Consider the following 22,411-nt stretch of genomic DNA (forward strand, 5'->3'; position numbering starts at 1 on the left):
AGTTCCTCAAAGGCCATTCCAAATTTTTACCTCGTGCCTCAAAGTCTCCCTACCCTCCCACTTGCCATCCACTTCACTGGGAAGGTAAAGACCTTTAGAAGGCCTACTTGTGAACTCCTCTCCCATCCAATCTGGGGGAAAAGGCCCCCTCCACCTTTTCTATAATCTCCCTTCAACTCCAACCTAAAACCAAAATCAAGGCCGCCACGGTCAAATCAATTCAATCTCAATGTCTCTCCAGGACAGTAGGAGCATCCGTTATGGTAGACTGCCTCGTTCTCCGGAGGATCAGCTGAGCTGTTTGAAAGGTGCACCAGCAGACCTGAGCACTCAGCCGCAGCGCCACCTTAGATTTACTCCCTTATATTTACTACCCCTTCACAAACAAACATCCCTGTACCTTCGCCCATTCATTCACTCTGGCTTCTACCGTTCTCAAATTGCTCTGGCTAATGTCCATTTCTAGATTAGCGTTCTCATCCTCGACTTCTCTGTAGGAACTAGCGGGAGCTGCGGACGCGCTCAGAGATGCTGTGCTTGCATCTTGTGATGCATCCGCCGCTCTTCATTTTTCTCCCCACCTGTAAGCATCCTGTCAGTTTTATTTCTGAGCAGGGACACACACCCAGCGAACGATATCTTTCTGCTACTCTTCAAATGCCAGTTTTCTCCACACATCTTTCAACTAGGTTTTAGGCCTCCGTTCAGGCAGTGTGTAGCTGATCTTACACTCAAGGAGCTGCTCTCTCGGTCTTCCCTGAGCAGCAGCAAGTCAAATTTGAAACTGATGCCCCGTATGTTGTTCGCACTACACGACAGCGTCTCCCATCCAATTCGGCCAGCGTCGCTTTGAGCACATCACTTACCTAGCCTAGTCGCAAAGGAGACAATACCTAACACTTTTTTTTTTAATTTCAAAATGTCTAGCATAGTCCCTCACTAAATGTGATTTCATTCCTCACCGCCGTGGAGCTCCTTCATTCTAATCCTGACACTGGATGGGGGCGGGGGTCGAATTACAAACGATCGGCTAAGGAAGGGCCTGCGTCAGGTAATACGTTGTGTATCTGCTCTGCCTCCAACTTCACGTTTGGCTACGGCCCCTCGGCTTCTGTAAAACGAAGGACGCGATCTACACAATTTCAGCAGCACGCAGCCACACTGCCTCTTCTGCAGGGAAAGCGCGGGAGGCTCGCCGCGCATGCGCCTTTCTTTCCTCCTCACGCCGGCATTCCGGCCCTCCTGGAGGGGCTGTCCCAAGAAATGCCTGTTTCTCTACGAAACCCCGTCGTCCGTTCGATTTTTATATGATCCCATTTTTTTTCATCTTCTTCTTCTCCCCTATGACTAAAGAAAGAAACTGACGAACTGAATTACAGAAACCTCGTCGGAACACTAAACATCTTGGACCGGCACTGAAAGAGGGGCCCTGACTTTGGAAGTGGGACGGGGTCCTTCCCCGGGTCCTTCCCGGAGGTGACATTCAACCGGCCGTTTCGGGCCACGGGCTTTCTCTCCTCGAACCATGGCCCAGTTTGTCCGTAACTTGGTGGAGAAGGCCCCGGGGCTGGTGAACGGTGAGCGGTCCGAGTGCCGGGGTGGAGGCTGAGCAGGCGGGGCCCGCCCGAGGGGCCGTGGTGAGCCGAGGGGCGGGCGTGGGCCAAGAGCCGGCCTGCCCGGAGGCCGGGGTCCGTTCGCCCCGTCGGCGGCTTGACTTGGGTCTCAATCTGAAGGGTCTGCCCGACTTACTTCCACGGCGAGGCGAGGGAGTGCGAAGAAACGGGGAGGGAGGGGGCTGGCGGCAGCCGTCACTCAACCACTTTGGCCTAGCAATGGGAATGTAGACGTCTCCTGAAATGTGGGGGCTGGGGGAGCGGGTGTGAGGTGTTGGATGTGGACATTGCATTCTGCGCTGGCCGCTGGCCGCGATCCTTCCGTTTGAATGCGAGGGGGATTTTGAACAGGTAACCCTGAGCCCAGAGGGGTGCGTGTAGAACTGTAATCCTGCTGTTGCTTAACCTCTCTTCGTGGGAGTATTGCTTTGGAAGGGCTGAAGCTCACTGGTAGACCTCTGTTAGGAACCCCCTTATTCCCGCGGTGAGATAACTTAAATCGAGTCTCTTTCTTCATTAACTATGTTATACTCTAGTAGGTGGCCAAAGGGCCGGTCTTGCCAAGTAGCATTCCCTCAAATTTGATTGTGATTCCCAACTTTGGTTGCTGTCTGTCCTCCCAGTGAAACCGCATACTTCCTCCCCCTATCTCCCACTTTGCATCTGCCATGTCTGCCCCTTCCTGCCTTCTACGCTTCGCCCTAGGGCCTATGCTACCCTTTTCCTCCCCTATGGCTGAAGGAGTTGGTACATTTGCAACTTTTACTTAATCTAAGATCAGGTTATGATGTGGTTTGGGTGAGAGTTTTCAGAGAAAGTAAGAAAAATCACTATTTGAGGAGACAGTTTTATGGAAATAGGTAATTTTATCATCCGACTTACGATAAAGCTTTACAATTTTGCATTAAGAAAAGATTAGGAACATCAGTCTTTGGATTCTGTTCATTTGAGGCAAAGTAAAAGTATTTTTCAAGTGGGGGTGGGGTGTGTGTGTGTGTGTGTGTGTGTGTGTGTGTGTGTGTGTGTGTGTGTGTAATATAGCTAACATCTTTAGATGTGTATATCGGGAAATTGTAATGCTAAAATCCTAACACCAAAATATTTTTCTAATGGGGCATGGAAGATAACTTATTACTCTCCTGGAAGTAATCAGAAATAGGACTCACTGGCTGGAATGTAAACTAAGTGGAATATATTTGCTTGAAGTACAAATCTACTTGATAGCATTGAGTTTGGTTTGAGTTTAACATAACTCAGTGTATTAAATGTGGGCGTTACAGGGTTAATAAAAATGACTGACTAACCATTAATTGTCCTGAGGGATCAGGCTTATAGAAATAAGAATTTCATTATCAATCTTCTGTAGGAAGATCCGAGTTTTATTTCTCACCTCCCCCACCCCATCCCCAATAACTCCATTCAAGACTATAGGCTTTGCCAGTTCTTCCATTATTCTCTTTCTGTTCCAGAATCGAACCTCGAGTACCACATTGCTCTTAGTTGTCGGGTCTCCCTAGTCCCCTTTGGTTTGTTAGTTTATTCATCTGTCCTAACATTTTCGGACTTGAGAAATGTTGTCCAGCTTTTCTGTAGAATGTCCCCCAGTCTGGATTGGGATTGGTGTGGTTTTTCACATGAAAAGAGTACCATGGAGGTCAAGTGTCCTTATCCCGCTATGTCATTAGGTACTGGATAGCAATAATATGCCACTTGTAATTTAACTTTTATCACTTGCTTAAAGGGTGTTTTGCAAGGTTTCTTACCTGCGAGGTTACTGTTTTTTCCTTCCTGTGCTCTCTATTCTTTGGAAGCAGAGTACTAATTTTATCCTAAGGGGTAAGGGAAGTGTTAAATTTATCTCCTGTAGGAGGAGGCTTCTATATTAGGTGGAGTTCTTCGGAAAGAAAAAACCCATGTGTTTATTTATTCATTGTATGGACTCATACATTTATAGACACTTCAATACTATATTATTTACTTGCTTACATTGTTCCAGCTTTACCATTAAAGAAGACTGTTTCGGGTTGGCAACTCTGTCCCTTTGACATGTCCCATCCTTTTGGGGTTGCTGATGGTTCCGAAGCATCTCGGCTTTCCCCTGTGTAGGCTTTAGAATCAGCCATCTCTCCAAGGAGCCTTGGTTCCTATTATTGAACAATTACATTTAGAAACTAAAATCTAGACACTAAATAACTTCCTTACTACTAGGATGCCATTGATTCTAGACTCAATTGGTCAAAGATACATAAATGTACATAAATGTTTATAATTCTATCATTATATACCTATCTATACATACTAGAGGAGCCCTGGTGTCTAGTGGTACATGTTGGGCTGCTAAGCTCAAGGTTATCAGTTCAAAACCACCAGCTGCTCCACAGGTGAAAAACTAGACCTTCTATTCCCAAAAAGAGTTAGAGTTCCCCCAGGGACACTTCACCCTTATCCTGTAGAGTCTCTGAGTCGAAATCCATTTAGTGGCAGTGAGTGATACATGTTAGGCTAAACATGAATTCATACAGCCTTCTCTTAGTTTAATCCAGTACCACACAGCTCATTCTTTCTTATCTGAAACTTCTACTGGTCGAAACCTGGCTCTCCCATCCCCGCACCCAAAAAAACCAAAACAGACTTACCAGCTAAACTACACTGTTTATGTATAGGGTGGAGATTGAGTTTTCATTGCACTGTCATGCAAATACTAGAAGATTTAGTGAGAACTGTCCCTTAGAGCGTAGGTTCCTCAGCTAACCTAGCCTGCAAAAGAAAAATTACTGAGCACTCACCTGTCCTTTACATTTTTTGAGCTATAGCCATAATCCAGGATAAAGTGTAGGTATCTGCTTTATGCCACCATCCCTTCCATTGTTCCAGTGTCCTTTCCGTGGGGCTGTGTATCCCACTTTGGAAAACACTATCTTAGAGCTTTAGGGTTTCTCAAAGATTGACCCCTGGCCCAAAGCACAGATAATGGAGGTGGTGGGTCTGTTGTTGCTATCAAGGCATTTGGGAAACAGATCGTCACACTGTCTTCCCAAACTCCTCGGGGTTCAAGCAGCAACTTAAGAGTTAGTAGTCCTATTGGGCCTCCACTCAAGTACTCCCTTAACACAAGAACAGTTTGTTCTAACAATCTGGCACTCTGATGCTCACCTTCCCGACACAATCCTGACGACAAAGTGGGTGCATAAACAAATGTGGTGAAGAACGCTGATGGTGCCCGGCTATCAAAGATATAATGGGTCTTGAGTCTTAAAGGCTTGAAGATAAACAAGTAGCCATGTAGCTCAGAAGCATCAAAGCCTGCATGGAAGAAGCACACCAGCCTGTGCAATAATGAGGTGGTGATGGGATCCGGTATCAGGCATCTAAGACCCAGAACAAAACCATACACAGGGTGAATGGAGGGGTGGGGGAAATGGAGTGGAGACTCAATGCCCATCTGGAGACGATTGGACATCCCCTCACAAAGGGGTCACAGGGAAGAGATGAGCCAGTCAGGGTGCAGTATAGCACCGATGAAACACACAACTTTCCTCTAGCTCTTTGGTGCTTCCTTCACCACTATCATGACCTCAGTTCCACCTTGCAAATCGGATTAGACCAGAGCATGCACACTGCTACAGATAAGAGCCTGCAACACAGGGAATCAGGATAGATAAAACCTCTCAGGGCCAACAAGGAGAGTAGAGATACAGGAGGGTTGGGGGAGAAAGGGAGAATCTGTCAGAAGGATCAATTTATAACCCCCTCCCAGGGGGGACGAATAACAGAAAAGTGGGTGAGGGTGACGGAGGACAATGTAAGATAGGGAAAAAATAATCTATAACTTATCAAGGGTTTGTGAGGGAGGGCAGGCGGGGAGAAGGGAGAAGAAATGAGCTGATATTGAGGCTCAAGTGAAAAGAGAATGCTTCGAAAATTATGATGGCGGCTTATGTGCAGATGTGCTTGACACATTGGAGGAATGTATGGATTGTGATAAGAGATAAGAGCCCCTAATAAAAGTATTTTTTTAAAAGAGTAGTCCTATGCTTAACCTTTTCTGCTACCCAAGGACTCCTTGTGATAGTGTAAGTAGTAAATAATACCTAAACGTGGACAAAAAGCCTGCAAACACTTGGTTAATTTGTCAATGGACACTAGACACTTATGGGTAGTCATACACTCACCCTTTTTAATTACATTTGTCTTGTGGGTTTTTTATAGTGTCTTTCTCTTGCTGAAATCCCTAACATCGGCGCACATCGATTTACCCTGGCCATTAAGAATCATTTTTCTTGAAATGGCAAACACCTTGAGAAATTTCAGCTTAATGGTAGTTTTGAATTTTTACTCCTTTTGACAGTACACACAGGCTTTACTTAAGAGTTAGTTTCTGAAGGAAAAACAGCTGTGCTTTTGTTAAAGGGTTAATACAGTACAAATTGATGGGGACACCCAAAGTGGATATTAATTGGTGTAGGTCCATCTGGAAATTTGGTCAGCATTGGGACAAGTTTTCATCTTATTCCTAGAGCTGTTCTTCCAGCTAGCTCCTTCCCTCCTCTTCTGCACGTCTTCCCTCCAAATTATCTGGTCTCTACCAAGAAGATAGGATTAAATAGCTGTTTTCTTGATTGTTTTTTTTTTAATCCAGCTTCTGATAACTTGACAGTTAACAGGATTTACTATTCACAAAGGAGGTGACTATACGAGCTGGCCACTAGTAAAGTCCTGACATAATTGAATATGCTTATCAGCTTCCTGCCTGATTGAACCGCCTCTGTGACACAGGTGTTCTGCATCTTTAAAAGCCTCTTGTTACCAGGGAGCAGCTTTGACTTTTCACACTGGGCGCACATTTGGTACAAGAAGTGAATGAATGTGATGCATGAATAAATATTTGTGTTCAACCCACACATCTGCTGCTTTCAGTCTCCAGTGAGTTCATCCTGGTTGTTTTGTTTTGTTTTGTTTTGTTTTGTTTTGTTTTGTTTTCCAGCTGCTGTGACTTACTCGAAGCCTCGACTGGCCACATTTTGGCACTATGCCCGGGTGGAGCTGGTTCCTCCGACCCCTGCGGAGGTCCCTGCAGCGATCCAGAGCCTGAAGAAAGTAGTCGAGAGTGCTAGGACTGGGCGCTTCAAGCAGCTCACAGTTAAGGTACCATGGACGGAATGAAAATGCATGTGCTCTTGACTACCTAAGAAGACATTTTGTTTTCTAATTTTGTCATCTAGGGAGAAGTAATGAGCTATCTTAGTTTGCTTCTTTTTTTCTTTTTTTTCCTCCTTCTATACTAAAAAAATTGAGCATTTTAAACTAGGAAAATTTTTTTCATTTTACTTTTTCCTCTTTGGGATCATGTGTTCAAAAAGACGCGCTAACTTTGTTAATTTGGCCCTCCTTCTCACCTGTAGCCCGGGAACTAGTCCCAATTCAGCCAAGAAATCTCCAATCAAATCAGACTCAGGAAGTTCCACTCGTGTGGAGGGTCAAAAGTATAGCAAAACCTGGGCAAGCATATAATATGACATGAGGTGACATAAAATTACATAATGATAAAATCTAAAATGTATGCAAATTAGACCCTGGATTTTGTGTTCACGTGCTTAAACCAAATGAAGACTACAAAAAGCCTAAATAATGAAATTATTACTGACTTTAGGACAGGAAATATGGTGTTTGGTTTTGTAGTGTTATTTGGTTTCCCAGAAGACTTCCAATAACTTTTATGTAATTTGAAGGGTAAATTTCCTTTCAGAAATGTCAAATCTTAATGAAAAGTTATTAAAGAGTTGGGTCAAACAATCAGTAAATAAAAATAAATCCAAAGAGGAAGATAGTACCGTTTATCTCTCAACAGATTTTTTTTATTATTACTAATTGGAATTCATACATATATCAAATCATTCCATAGTTCAGTCACTCCAGCAGAATTGTATATTTGCTGCCACAATCCGTTTCTAAACATCCTTTTTCTTTATGAACCCCTTGGCGTCATCACCCCTTCACCCCACCACCTCTGTCCCCTATCCTCAAAACCGTATTCCACTTGCTGACTCTATAGGTTCATCAGCACACCCCCAAAAAAGTAGAAACATACACCACAACTTCAAGAGGGTGACCCCCCCACCCCACTGACAACAAACACTCCAGGAATACCCCCTAATATGTATAATAAAACCAACAAAATAATACAACCCCCAAATACATAAGATGTGGGGTGCCAGATCAGGTCTAGCATACGTCATCGGGGGATCTGCTGGCAAGTGTTGACTATTGAAGTCGTGCTTATGCCTTGACCTTCTATACTCCACTCACCAGTGTACTCACTCCATTTAGTGACCACTCTCCTCCGTCCCTCAATTGTGGATAGAGGGAGTTCACCGGAGTCAACTGATTTTCTTTAGGCAGACAGAAATGCCTGTTCTGATTTGCCTTCCTACAGTCATGCTTTCGTATGCATGCCCTGTCTATAATGTGTGCGCTGTTTCCAGGAGGGGCTGGTTTTAGAGCTCGTAAAGTCGCTCATAAGCTAATAATGAACGGGTTGAGTCGGTTCGGCTCTTTACAGAATGCTTTGAAAGGATTTCTATGTCCTGGACTACTTAGCTTACATAATTGAAAGTTTCAGGGGTTCTCAGCAGTTGAACAAAGTTAACCTCAGTGATCCTTGACGATGGCTAAAACTGCCCTCGACTTTGAATAGCATCCTTGCTTACTTTCTGTGTCTTCACTTAATCTTGAAGGAGAATATTTTCCATGTGTAAAGGAGGGGGGAAGTGTACCTTTAAATTTTGTGCCATTTATTTTTCTTTCTTTTTCAGGAAGCTCTGCTGAATGGTTTGGTGGCCACTGAAGTGTGGATGTGGTTTTATATTGGCGAGATCATAGGCAAACGAGGCATCATTGGCTATGATGTTTGAAGACCAGTCTTTAACATCTGGTTATATTGGTTTGCTCTTTGAGTTTTCTTGGACCATGTGTGATCAGTCTACTCTAATAAAATAGATCATCTAAAAGTCACTGTGTGAGAATCTACAAGGAAGGTCACTTTAATATATCTGGGGGGGGGGGGTAGTGGGATACAGAATAACCTTGACTTTTACACCAAAGGTGTACATTAATGCAGCGCTAAGTGCCTCGCTTTCTGTTATTTTCAGGAAACGGAAGCAAAGCCTTGAGAAAACTAAACTTGCTAAGTAGGAGAAACCGTAATCATAAGGGGTAAAATAGTAGGCCCTGTTCTCGTAGCTCAAATCGTACAAAAATCCTTTTGACAATAGTTGTGTCTATAAATGTTGGGATTCTTTTTTAATCATTTTACTGGGGGCTCGTACAATTCTTATCACAATCCATACATCCATCCATTGTGTCAAGCACATATGTACATTTGTTGCCATCATCACTCTCAAAACATTTGCTTTCTGCTTGAGCCCTTAATATCTGCTGCTCATTTTCCCCCTCCCCTCCTCACTCCCCCTTAACTCATGAACCCTTCATCATTCATATATTATTATTATTATTATTTTGTCATATATTACACTGTCTGATGTCTTCCCCCGCCTTCTTCTCTGCTGTCCCTCCCCCAGGGAGGAGGCTATATGTAGATTCCTGTAATCAGTTCCCCCTTTCTACCCCACATTCCCACCATCCTCCAGGCATCGCCACTCTCATAGATGGTGGGATTCTTATCAACTTGAATAGACCCTCCCAAAAGAGAATGTTGTTGGTAGTTGCCAAAGAGTTGGTAGCTTGCCAGACTGTCTTCCAAGGTTTTCCTCAGAGTGGATTGAAAGCTACCGCCAACTTGGGGTTAGGGATCGAGTGCGTGGCAGTGTACATTGTCCACAGACGTAGAGGAACATGGTGGGATTCTAGGTCTGTCTTTGGAAGGTCTTGACTAGTAGACTAAAAGACTCGTGATCTAAGTTTAACAGGTCTTTTATTACACGTATTATATTGCTCATAATTTATTTTTCAACATGCTTATCTTTGCAAAAATTAAACATCTTGCCAATAAACAGCTTTATAATTTAGAATATCATCCATGGGCCTAAATAGCAAGTTAGCTCATGAAATAGTAATTTGTGTCATTAGGTCCTCATGAACCCTTTTATTAACTTAGGAAAGACTCATCATATTGCTGAACCTTGATCCCAATCATTCCCAGGTCTACCTACTGCTTTAGCCTAATAGAGGCAGCTTTTCTAAGTGAGAAGTTAGAAAGTCTCCATAGAGACTACTGTGTTTTGAAACATGAGGTAATGCCTAATTTACTGCCATCTGCAAAACGCAGGTGGTCAGAAACCGAAACTACCGTATTTAAAGTATGTGGTAACATATGCATAGCAGAAGACAAAAAACATTGACACGATGCTAATGGTTATCTATTGGGTTTATTAAAATGAAGTACAATAAATTCCGAAGACCTTGGCTCAGCTAGCAGCAGTAACCTGCAGAGACTAAGTTGAGCCATGACAGATAATGTGAGGGTTTTTTCCAAGCCATCTGGCTACACCAGAAAGTCCACAGAAAGCATTTAGCGCTCACCTCACTGCTCCTTCCCCTCCTCTGCCGTACACCACACTTCTCTCCCCGTGGCTAGCTGCGTGTGCGGAAGAGTCCCAGGTTAAAATAGCAGTGCACTTGAAATGGTCGCTGAGTTCATTGGGGCTGGCCTTTTTGGTGGTTGAGTTTTGGGCCCTCCTAACCCCAAGCGATTTAAGTCCTAGCAGACAACTGGTGAGGTTATGTTGTCATTGATTCAGTGGATGTATTGCAGATGTTTCCACTGACAACTCAGGTATTGGGTATCTCCCAAACCCCAGGCTCTTTGCTAAATGGTGAAAACATTCACAAACAAGACTTTGGGCCTTTGCCACACGTTGATCTGTTGACGTGATTAGACATTAAACTCCAAAAACAGGGGACAAGTACTACAGAGAGACAAATTGAAGGTATTAGTAGAAAGAAAGTGTTTTGAAAATGATGATGGCAACATGTACAAGTGTGTTTAATACAGTTGATGTATGGATTGTTGGAAGAGCCCCCAATAAAATGGCTTAATAGGTATTGGAAGAGTACCCTAGATTTGAGAAGATAGCTCAAGATAGGTTATCAGGGGAAGTAATGTCTAAAGTAGACCAGAAAAAAAGGTAAGAATTGCCCAAGAAGAGGCGTGAAGGTATTTTGGATAGGTGGAAGAGCCCGTGCAAAAAGCCATTGAGTAAACAAACCTGTCACTGCGGTCCTGAAAGAACTTCAGGACGCCTGAAGCACCTGGTGCAGAGGGGCATTGTCAGTGCCAATCCCGTGAGCCTGTGTACAGACCGTGTAACCCTGCCTGGTCCTATGCAAGCCCCAACCACGGTGATGCTCAGGCTCTGTTGCAGCCAGGACTCCTTACCAACGGCCTGCCTTAATCCACATACGGGTTTCATATGCAGATGAGATGATTAAAAAGTATATGACCTGTGTGAGGCACACCTTAACCCTCAAAAGTGACGTCTGTGCTTTTTAACACTTTAAAGGAACTCTTTTGTAGCAGATTTACAGAGGTGAGTAGGGAGAATAAGATCACACCGTGGACCCAGATCACCAAGTGCCGTAATGAAAGCCCTGAGGGAGTTTGCCCTCAAATAATTCCTGTCATCGTAATGACAGGCAATTTTAGTTCCATGTAAGAAGCTACAACTATGCCTGGGGCGCCGGTAAGAGTTGTATCTATGTAAAACCATAGGTACTCGTTGAGTAGGTGTCACAGAAAGATGAGAAACGCTGGAATTCAAGCACGGGTCTGTAGGTAAACTGCTATTGACAGTAAGTTCTTCAACGTCAGTGTCGGCAAACAGCACAACCTGTGCTGGACTTTCATTGTTTCAAGACCGGGCGCTGTCCACATTCCACAATGAAGTGTTTGGCCTCTACGCCTCATCACTGTTCTGTTTGGGTAACATTTTCACTCTTGTCATTGTATAGCGGTTTACATTTTCCGGAGCACTTTGCCCTGTAGGGTTGCTGTACGTCTGACTCCATAGCAGGGGGTTTGGTTTGCTTTTGGCACTAGCTCAATTAGTACTCCACTTTCTGCTAAGACACATGACATAAATGACGGACCCATTTAATAGATCAGGAACTGAGTACCAACCATACCTGATTTGACTAGGATCTCATAATTAGTGGTGGGGCTGTAAAGTTGAGCTCAGACAATGATCCTGTGTTGTATTCTGTTCCCTAACTACTCGACCTTGTAGACCTCTCTGGGTTTTTCCATGCATCCCTCTCTAACCTGATATTTGCAGTCATGTTTCTAAGTACCTTTGTGGGATTTCTTTTTCTGGGGTGGGGTGGGGGGATTTCTTAATATTTTCTAATTAGTGTCTTTATTGCTACCACATGGGAGTTGGTAGGATTGTGATCACTTGTGTGATGAATGTAGTAGTAGTTTCACTAGAAAGGTTTTTCACTAGAAAAACCTAACCTGTGAACTTGTGATACCAATGAAATGCAAAGCCTAACCTTAATCTCTTTGCTGCCAACCATTTTTCCACTACCGTATTCGCTGCCCCGAATATCAGCCAAGGCACCTAATTTTACCACACAAACGGCATAAAAAATGTGCTGAAAAACTCAGTTTATACATGAGTATATACGGTATACAGTTTTTAACCAATCTATGAAAATCCGTATTTTAAATATCTATATACTCACCACCCTGATTGTTGCAGTTTTCAACAATAGCCAAGTTACTCCCTTTCAGCTCTTGACAATTTTGGCTGCTGGTTCACTGTCGTTCTGCCATGGTACTCCTCTCTCAAGACTTGGCAAGGTCAACATAGACATTGATCAATCGTTTTCAAAGTTTGGTTCCTGGACCTCAGGAGCATTGACATCCCAGGGAAACTTCTAGAAATGAATATTCTCAGGCTCTACCCCAGACCTCTTAACTCTCCGGGAGTGGGATCCTGCAATTTGTATTGTACTCAACTACTTTGTGAGTTTGAGAAGTGACTTGATAACTTGAAGATCAGCGGGCCAGATCTACCAGCGACTCCTTGGGAGCAAGATGAGACTTAACTGCCCTCATAAAAGGTTGCCAAGAACTGGAATTGGGTGTATCATTCCAATACAGGCTAACATTTGAGAACCATAAACATCAATCCCTTGCACAGCTTAGCCTTGCAGCTCTTTGAACTTGACCTTCGTTGGGCACTCATCCTCCTCACTGCACTAACTCACCTCCGGTTTCGATTTCATAAATCCCAGAATGTCAGTTTCATGCCTCCCTCCTTCAGAGCACCAGTTCTCTCTCTAGCTCATTCTCCCACCACTGCACTGAAACTGCTCTCCTGGCATGTGAAATACAGCCATCACTGTTCACTCTTCTGCATTTGCCTAGCTGTATCTGACTCGGCAATTTCCTCCCTGATCCACATGCTTTTTGATACACGGCGTGCAGTTTCCCCTGGGCTTTCCACAATGTGGACATTTCTTCCCACCTCTACTGCTAACCCCGAGTCACCATCCTCTCACCGGAATTGCTGAAATGGGCTCCCCACTGCCAGCCTTACCTGTCCACTGTCGCTTCCTGTCAGAGTGTGCCTGCCACATTCTAAGAGCAGGTCACGTCTCTGCTCTGGACCCTTCAAAAGCCCCAGCTCTGAGATTAAATGTCAGAACCCTTACAGTGGCTTACACAGCCCAACACGGCCAGGCAACGGGCTACCGCTGCCACGCACCCTTCAGTCACAGCCCCTGACACACTAAGCCCCGTGTACATACTGCATCAGAAGGCAGAGGCTGGTTCCTCAGCCTGAAACCTGTCCTCCAGGTAGCCTCCTCTGTCGCGCTCTGTCAGCTTCCCTGGTTACGCTTATTGAAAATGGCAAGAAACTGCTCCAGATTCTCATTTCCCATTATCCTGCTCTTTTTCCTAAAAAGGTTCAACTTCTACCTATCAATACAGTTTACTGATTTCATCAAGCTTATTTTTTACCCTTGCAAAAATGTAAGCTGCTCTAGAGAGTTTTGGGGGTTGGTTGGTTTTTCATCAAGTTTTGTCCCTGGTAAATCCCAGAGAAGTCACTCAAAATGTGATGATTAAATGAACTCCATTAGCAAGTTCATACCTTGATACCATGCTATTTCTTCCTGCCCCATTCTACCTGGCACGACCCTGTTTCACTCCCAGCTCCCCAATGTTCCCAAACTCTTGCGCTTGGCCCTCTTGCTGTTGCTTCTTACAGTGCACACCACTGGGTTCTACTGATCCGTTTTCCTTGGCTTATTTCCACTGCTCACCTGTAAACATCAGGAAGGCACGGGAACTAATTCACCCCACCACTCCTAGTGCAATCCCATTTCTTGGGTTGCGGTAAGGAGGTGTCTTCAAACAATGAAACAACAAATTTTACTTTCTGTGCTTGGTCCTGGGTTGATAAACAGAGTTAAGTGGCAGTTGGCCACAGAGGGAGGTGCAGGCCTGGGGGACTCATTTCCTGAAGGCCTTGCAGGCTGAGACTGCTGCAAAGCTGACACCAGCTGAGTCACTCCTGCATCTCAACCTCTTAACTCGGAAGCAAGAGGTCCGGAGTTCTGACAGCATCCCTTCTCCATCGAGCAAGGTTGGTGAGTGTACAGCTGCCTTTGCATCGGGGCAAGGAGGGGAGAGTGGTGGGCAGCCAAAAATCCTTTCTAAAAGACAGTTAAAATCTGAAAGTTCCAGAAATTCCTTAGGACTTAGTCCCCCAAGCTCCCTCTTTCTTTGCCATATCGGCATTTCAGGATCGATATCCCCAACACAGCTAAAAAGCAATACACTTTTCCTCGTGGGATTTAAACCTGTGATCTGTGGATGGGTTTATTATCAGAATTATGCCTTGGATTTTTATTTATTTATTGCACAAAGTAAGAAAAGTTAGCTTCTGAGGCTTCCAGTCTTAATGCATTCCAGTGTTGTCTAATCCAAAAGCAATTAAGACACAGTTGTGTGGCTTTGACTTCTAGCTTGCTTGTTAAAATAGCGTTTGTTTGCCCTGAGGACAGCCTGTTTCTGCCTTGATGTCTGCCCATGTCTCACTGTGGGTCTCAAGAGAATAGAGAACTTAAAAGAACCCATGAACAAATAGAGTTCTGGGACACTGAGGTGCAAGGTGATGTGGAAAATTGTTACCAATTAATTGTAGTAAGCTTTGGGGCACACTGAGGAAAAAGCGCCCTGCAGCTGGCCCATTGATGAAAGTCATGCTGACCAAAGAAACACTGAGTCAGGAGTAATATTTTAGTCCCCACCCGCAGCAGTCCGGGGCTTTGGGGCTGGGCTCAAGGGGAGTCCCTCTGGGACATGGGGCACAGTGAGTGGTGTGACCCTTTGCTGGGCATGCCTACACAGTAGGGTATGCTGGGCCCCTTTAGGGTTTCCTGTATGGGCTCCAATAAATTTCCAGTAATATTTTAATCATCGTTGCTTTACCTTGGACCCTGTGGTGGGGTCGTCTGCCTTGATTGCTGGCGAAGCAATATTTATTATCTAATACCCAGGTTGTTACTACTACAATTTCCACTTCATCTGGGATCCAAATTTCACACCCCACTGCACTGAGGAAAAACTCTGGAGCCCAGAAGGCTCTGGATTGGGGCCCCTTGAGTTTGTTGGTTCTACTCTGCCCATCTGACCCTCCTCTACCACAACCAGCCCCCCCCCCCACACACACACACACTCATCCGCCCATCTGGGGACCACAACCAGCCCCCCCCCCCCCCACACACACACACACACACTCATCCGCCCATCTGGGGAAAGGCCTACAGGACAGAAATTAACAAAATCCATTTTTCCCTCTTAAAACAGCATCTCCAGCTGCATGGCTTCCCTATTTATGCCTCTGCGCTACCACAAAGGGCTCTAGCCAATTAGCAGGAGAAACTCATCCGAGAAGATTTGAAGGGAAATGCTACTTTCTCCCCTTTTCAGTGCTAAGTGCAATGAAGTGGAGTGAGTCATCTGCTTGAGATGAGTTAGTCAAGAGTAGAGCACTGGAATTCGGACTTGATCCTGCTTTCCTAGTTGTAACCGCTTCCTGCCGACTCCAGTGTTCCGTTGGTTGCTGTACTGTGAAGGCCTGGAGGGGAGGGAGATGTTGGACTCTTAATGTTTTGATTCAGAACTTTCTATCTGAACACTAACACACATGAGGACCCTCCATTTCAACGTTAGAAGGGGCAAGTCGTGTTTCATAACATCGTTTGCATCAAAGCCTTCAGTTCTATGAATTTTCCCAGGTCTTAAGCAATAGGATATGTTATATCCTATTATGTTATAGCCTATTATGTTAATATGTTAATAGAGAGGATTCTGAATCAAGAAGTAAGTTTTTTGTTTTAAAGAGAGGATATAGGCTAATATCTAAACCAAAGCATTTCTTAAAAGCTAAATTAGTCAGTGTTCATAATGCTTCAAAATAAACTGTTTTAAAAATTTGAATTAGAGGTTCACATAGCTTTATGTAAGTAAGGGACATTAAGAAACGTAGCTTTTCTTTCTGGGTTACATTTTTATAACAATATGAGAGTATACCTTGTCCTGTCTTGGCCATGATCTCCCGTTTTATTTGATTTTCATTTTAGTTATTTACTAAGGGTGTGTGTGTGTGTGTGTGTGTGTGTGTACATGCACATGCTTATGTCTGGGACTAAACAAATACAATGCATCTATTATAATGCAGATTCAAAATCATTTTGAAAAATAACAACAAAAAACCTTACCCAACCGGCCTTGCAAAAGGTAACCTTTGGGAAATCTTCCAGGGCGGTCAGCATTGCAGGAAAGCAAGCCAAATAGTGTCTCAAAGGGCTTTTTCAAGTGACAATTATCTCACAGGGATTCTAGACTTGCAATATGGGTACCCTCACTTGTGGAAATTCATCTCCAAATTCAGGAACTGGCAGCTAGTTCTTCTGAAAATAAGTCCTCAATCAACAAGTTTTCCACCGAGCAAGGGACAACTTCCTGGAATTAGGACAGCAGGACCTAGGTTATAATTAACTCAGACTTCCTCCTCCTCTTGTACCTTGGCCATGACCTTAATCCTCACCTAGATTTTCCATCCCGTCTATGGATAGAAATTTGGTCTACATTAGATCAACTGAATTCTAGGCCTGTTAGCCAGTTCTGTCAGGCTCAGAAATGTGGGCATTGGTGGCTGTAAGGAATCCTAGATCCATTTTAGACCAGTTAGTTACAATTAAACACGATCAAACAGACTAGACATCCCAGTGAGGGGATAATATTGCTCGGCTTTATCTCTTTGCTCCTGGTAATCAAAGCATTACTTGGTGATGCTTGGTCTAGTGGATTTTTTCATAGTAACATGGAGGCAAACAAAATGCTTCTAATTCTGGGGGCTGCAGCATTGACAAAATACAGAAAGAGTGGGAGGAGTGATAAGATGGAAGGAGCTTTGCAGTTCAGCTTTCAGCCTCCTGGATTTGAAGCCAGATTAAATGGTGGTCAACAGGTCCATTGCTGTTTTTCTCTGAAGAGCTCAAAACCCTGGGTTCTTATCATTTTGCAAGATACAGGATTAAAGAGATTGTGCAGAATCAAGTACTTGTCTTCCTCTGTGGCAGGTACAAAAATCAAGATTCAGAAAAGCTGCAATGTTCTTTAACTTACAGGTAATGTCTTCCAGAAAAGAATTCTTTACTTGTCACATTAAAGAGAAAAATAGAAACATCCAGCATAAACCCCTTCAATTTCCTCCCCCTTACCTCAGACTGATTTACTTCTGATTACACCCTTCTGCCCCACAGGAAAGCATCCCGGACATTCTTTTTAAAAGTGTCCTACAGCCCGGCTAGCTCAGTCGGTAGAGCATGAGACTCTTAAAAGTGTCCTACATTTGCTCTTCTTTCCACTCCCTATCCAGTCTCCATTTGTTCACTCATTTATTTGTTTGACAGACTCTTATTACATGTCAGATTAGATTCATGGGCTACTGAAATGAAAAACCATATATGAAATTCAAGGAATTAGCAGTAGTTCAGTAAGGGGGGAAGAGGGAGAAATTGACATGATTGGAAAAGAGGGATCGTGGGGAGTTACATAAGGATCAAATACTAGAGACTCTTGTAGTTGATAAGAAAATATTAGCTGTGGTAGTTATGTAATCTGTTGTCAACTTGGCACTATTAAGAGTGAAGGGGTGGAGTTTAGCCAGTCAATTAGGTCACAGCTTGATGACCTGATTTGAAGGTCGAGACACAGATACATTCCCTGGGAAACATAGCCTCTGACAAGACACATGGAGCTACGCTAGAGCTCTGGAACTGGAGAAGCCAGGTGGAGACCCCCTGCCACCGCTGAGATGCTTCTATTGCCACTGGATCCACAAGACTTTCCACCCATTGGCCTCTGATCTTTCTGCCTTCGGCATCATTGCATGTGTTGTGTGAGCCTAAAGAGGAATTTATAGATTGGTATCGGACATATGGGCTAATATTGGAGTTATGGACTTGACCTGTACTGGGCTGAGATGTTTTCTCAATATCCAATTGCTCTTTTATATAAAGCTCTTTCTTACACATATCTGAGTGTCCATGAATTTGTTTCTCTAGTCAAACCAGACAAACACATTAGCTATTGTTCTTAATATTAACGTGTTTTAAGAAAAAAAAGTCACACCAGATTCGCATTTTGGAAAGTTCAATCTTGTATCAGAGGATTATAGCCCTGGAAAGTCATTGTAGTAATCCTGACGAGGAATGGGCAATGAGGAGTGTATGGTGGAGTAAGGAGAAGAGGGAATACAGAAAGAGGCAAAGTTCAGCAAAAGCAGGTATTCCGCTTAAGGACACATGCAGCTACCCAACCGAGTGCTGGCTAGATGTGCGTTTGGAATGTAGACGAATAGCTAGTGCTGGAGATGTGAATTTGGAAGTCACAGCATTAGGGGGACTCTTAGAAGGAGTGGGTCAGCTCCAAGAAGGAAGGGCGGGCATGTTTACAGGTTTTGTTTACTGCTAGCACTGTCTGGCAAGTAGTAAGCATTCTGGACATGCTTAAATCGCTGAATAAAATAATGAAAAATAAGAGGGCTGTGCATGTAACCGTAGCATTTAAGGAGGGACTCGGAGAAAGAAGCCACTGAAAATTCAAATGGGAAGATTAGAGAGGTCAGAGCAGAGTAGGAGGGATACAGAAAGAAATCTAGAAGATTGACAACCCTGCTAAAAGGTCAAGGACAAGAAGCAAGTGTCCCTTCGCGTTAGCCACTAACGAGTCATTGATGGCTTAGTGGTCACAGCAATTTCAATGGGGTGGTAGTGATTTGAAAACTGCGAGGTTAAGTCAAAAAGCAGTGTTACGCAGGGGTCCGATTCGTTTATGCACAGGTTTACTCCAAACAGCATGTGTTTAAACGTGTCTCTGCGATCAGTGGCTGGCTGCAGCAGGTCCTCTCAGGGCCCCGCCTGTCTGAGGCTCCTTGGAGCGCCTTCCAAAGAAGGTCCAGTAAGTACAAGTCGGAGAGGTCGGCAGGTCAGCAGGTTGTGACAACTATTTGTTGGAATTCCAAAGAGGTCTTCTTGATCGATTTTCTCACTGTATGTAGGACAATTTCAGGGACCTCTGATGAAGACGTTTGAAGAAGATGGAAACCTGCAGTGACGAGAAAAGGGCCAGGAAATTTATACCACAGGCTTTGCTGTCGTTTGTGTTTCCCATCCGGACAACGCACCTGTTCTGATTTTTGAGCGTAACAAGGTCTGTCCTAGGAGAATTTTGTTGGGAAGCCTTGCCCCACCCACCCTACTGCCCTGATCTTGTCCCTTCAGACTTCTTTTTGCTCCTTGGCAAAAGAACATGGAAAAATGACACTCGTTGAGTCCCTTCAGACCGCCAAAGGTGCTGCTTTGCTGTGGTCTAAAGAAAAGGCCAGAGAACTCTGCAGGGAAGAGTGGGAGAGAGGGACGCACCACCTCCAGAAGTGCTGTCTTCTGCTAGGCCTCGCTGAAGGACGTGTGGTGGAGGAACAATAGCTGCGCATCTTGATTTTTTTTTTGTTTGAAAAATGCTTCTTTTATTTTGTAGGAATATTTTTAAATCATTTTATTAGGGGCTCATACAATTCTTATCACAATCCATACATCCATCCATTGTGTCAAGCACATAGGTACATTTGTTGCCATCATAATTCTCGAAACATTTGTTTTCTACTTGAGCCCTTAACATCTGCTGCTCATTTTCCCCTCCCTTCCCACTCCCCCCACACCTGTAGCAATATTTTTTACTTGTCTGCAGATATGGAAGATGGTGATAAAATGGAACCTGTAAATGTAGATGGTCCTTTTCTCAGAAACTTGGCTTCATCTGCATTAAATAGTTTTTCTTTCCCTATTAACGGACCCTTTCCGTGTAGTTATAGATACGTTCATTTCTCTGTTCTTAATTTAAAAACAAACCAAAAAATCTTCCCTTTAGCTCATCTTCAAACTGCTGACCTTGTCTCCTTTCTTTTTTTAATGGCTTGACTCACCCAAGGTCTGGAGCTTAAATCTACTTTATTTTTTTTACAGTTTTATTGACATGTAATTCCCATATAATACAACATTAAAAAGACTTGTGCATTTATCACTACAATCAATTTTAGAAAATTTTCTTCTTTCTTGTAGTCATTGCTATCAGCTCCCATCTCCTTTCAACCCCAGAAACTATTAAGATAGTTACTGTCTCTATAGATTTACCTATTCCAAAATTCATATTAAAAATAAAGTAAAATCGAACAGAAAAGCATCCGTTGACAAGTATGTTTCTATCTGTGGAGTTGCCAGCTGCTTCTCAGAAGCAATTTTGCATAAACTTGCAGTCACTATATTGATGGGAAAGGGACCCAACATCTCCACGTTTTTACCAACATTTCTTATGGTCCGTGTTCTTTTTCTTGAATGGTAGTTATGAAATGATAGCCCAGAGTAGTTCTCTTCACATATTCTACAACTTAATCATTCAATCATATCAAGAAGATTGGTGCAGTCATTACAATCAATTTTAGGATATTTTCTTCTCCTGCTCATTTTGTTGTTATTGTTTTTCTTGTACTTATTGTTGTTAGCTCCCTACCTCCCCCCACCTTCCCATGCCATGTCTCTATTCAGTTACTGTCTCTGGAGACCCACCTCTCCTGGATTTCTTTCTTTCTTTTTATCCTGATTTTCTTATAAAAATTATACAGAACACAATCACACATTTTATTGTGACTGCCTGGTTTGCAGAAGGCTTTCGATGACAGCGGAAAGCCCAAAATCCATTTACAGGGTGTCCAGAGGGAGTAAGCCTCCGGAGAATCCCTTCTGCTCACAGGTGCGGGCTGTGAACAGCCGGGTTATCAGACAGAGAGCATTGTCAAGTTGATTATGGCAGACGTAGGTTAAAATGTGATATCATTTTGTCTCCCTTTGACCCTTTTTAAACTTGTTTCCATTTTGGGGTGGAAAGTGAAGAGGAAACACACATGGATTGAGTCCCTCTGACCACAGACCAGGAATGTGACTAGATTTGTTATCACGCAGAGTGCATTGGAAAGTGGTTTACTGCAGATGAAGTTAGGTTAAAATTTGGTCCATTTTAAATTTGTTCTATCTTTTAATATTTTCTGCTTTCTTTTCTATTAAGGGTTTTCCCTGCTTTACTTTGTTATTGTTAAGGGTTTTTTAATTTTGTTTTTGCTGTTTGTTCTTTAATGTTTTTCTGTATATGAAACCCAGGATGGGTACATCTATAGATACAGCGACTGGATTGATGGTGTCTTGGGGGTATGGCAGCAGAGGTTGGGGTAAATGGGGAGCTAATAAAGATGAATACAAGAATGAAGAAAATGTTCTAAAACTGATAATGATGATTGTACAACTCTTCTTAATGTGGTTGAACTATTGTATGATATGTGAATTATATGCCAATAAAACTTTGCATTGCTCTCGGTCTCATAGCAGGGTTATTCGAATCCCTGGACTCTGGGCAGAAGGCACTCACGGAGACTTACTGCATGGGAAAACTCTGGGAGCGGATTTTGGGCTTCCGCTGTTGTCCTTAGCCTTCTGCAAACTGGGTGCTCAAAATTTAAGCTCTGATACCATTCTTCCTTCAGGTTTGAGTTTTAGTCCTTACAATCTTTGGATCACACAGGTTGGTGTGTTTTTTCCACGTGGACTTAGTTGATGCCTCATTTATATGGCTACTTGTTTGAAGACAGGCCTTTAAACATCCCAGATGCTATTCTTTCTGATAACCAGGCACCATCTGCTTTCCTCGTCACACTTTGCTACAGCACCCATATCTTCAGTGATCTCTTCATGAGGGTGATCATAAAGTAGAGCCATGTCATAAGAACTAATTGTCCTTAGATTGGGGCTGGAATTAAGTGTGAGTCCCAAATCCACTCATCTACCGATGGCTTATGTATGTCTCTGGTCCATCTTAGAGACGTCGCTATGTTTTCTTGAGGATGTGAATAGACAGCATTGTAAAGTCAATTGTGGCAAACGTTTTTTTTTTCTCTCATACCTACATCTAGTAACCCAATCAGTAAATCGTCATTCACATTTATTTCTAGTAACCTAATCAGTAAATCTTCATTCAATTTTCAAAATATATCTGGAATCTATTTGGAATCTATTTCCCAGATCTAAGCCAACATTCTACCTGGACAATTTCAAGAGCCTACTTTCCTTTTTGTCAATTCTAATCATTCATATTATATCCGTTTATGAAGCAGTCATTGTTCTCGCAAAATTGCATCATGCGATCCCCCAGCATC

General features: G+C 43.4%; 1 protein-coding gene across 1 annotated transcript; it reads left to right on the forward strand.

The window, feature by feature from the left end:
* The first annotated feature begins 1,282 nt into the window (after window positions 1-1,282).
* Window positions 1,283-8,624, forward strand: ATP5MG (ATP synthase membrane subunit g). Its single transcript, XM_075546660.1, has 3 exons — window positions 1,283-1,577; window positions 6,598-6,758; window positions 8,426-8,624. Exons 1-3 carry the CDS (start codon window positions 1,526-1,528, stop codon window positions 8,522-8,524), a joined length of 312 nt encoding a protein of 103 aa, XP_075402775.1. The 5' UTR covers window positions 1,283-1,525; the 3' UTR covers window positions 8,525-8,624.
* The last annotated feature ends 13,787 nt before the right edge of the window (window positions 8,625-22,411 follow it).

The sequence above is a fragment of the Tenrec ecaudatus genome, chromosome 4 (assembly GCF_050624435.1).
Source record: "Tenrec ecaudatus isolate mTenEca1 chromosome 4, mTenEca1.hap1, whole genome shotgun sequence".
NCBI classification, from domain to species: Eukaryota; Metazoa; Chordata; class Mammalia; order Afrosoricida; family Tenrecidae; genus Tenrec; species Tenrec ecaudatus.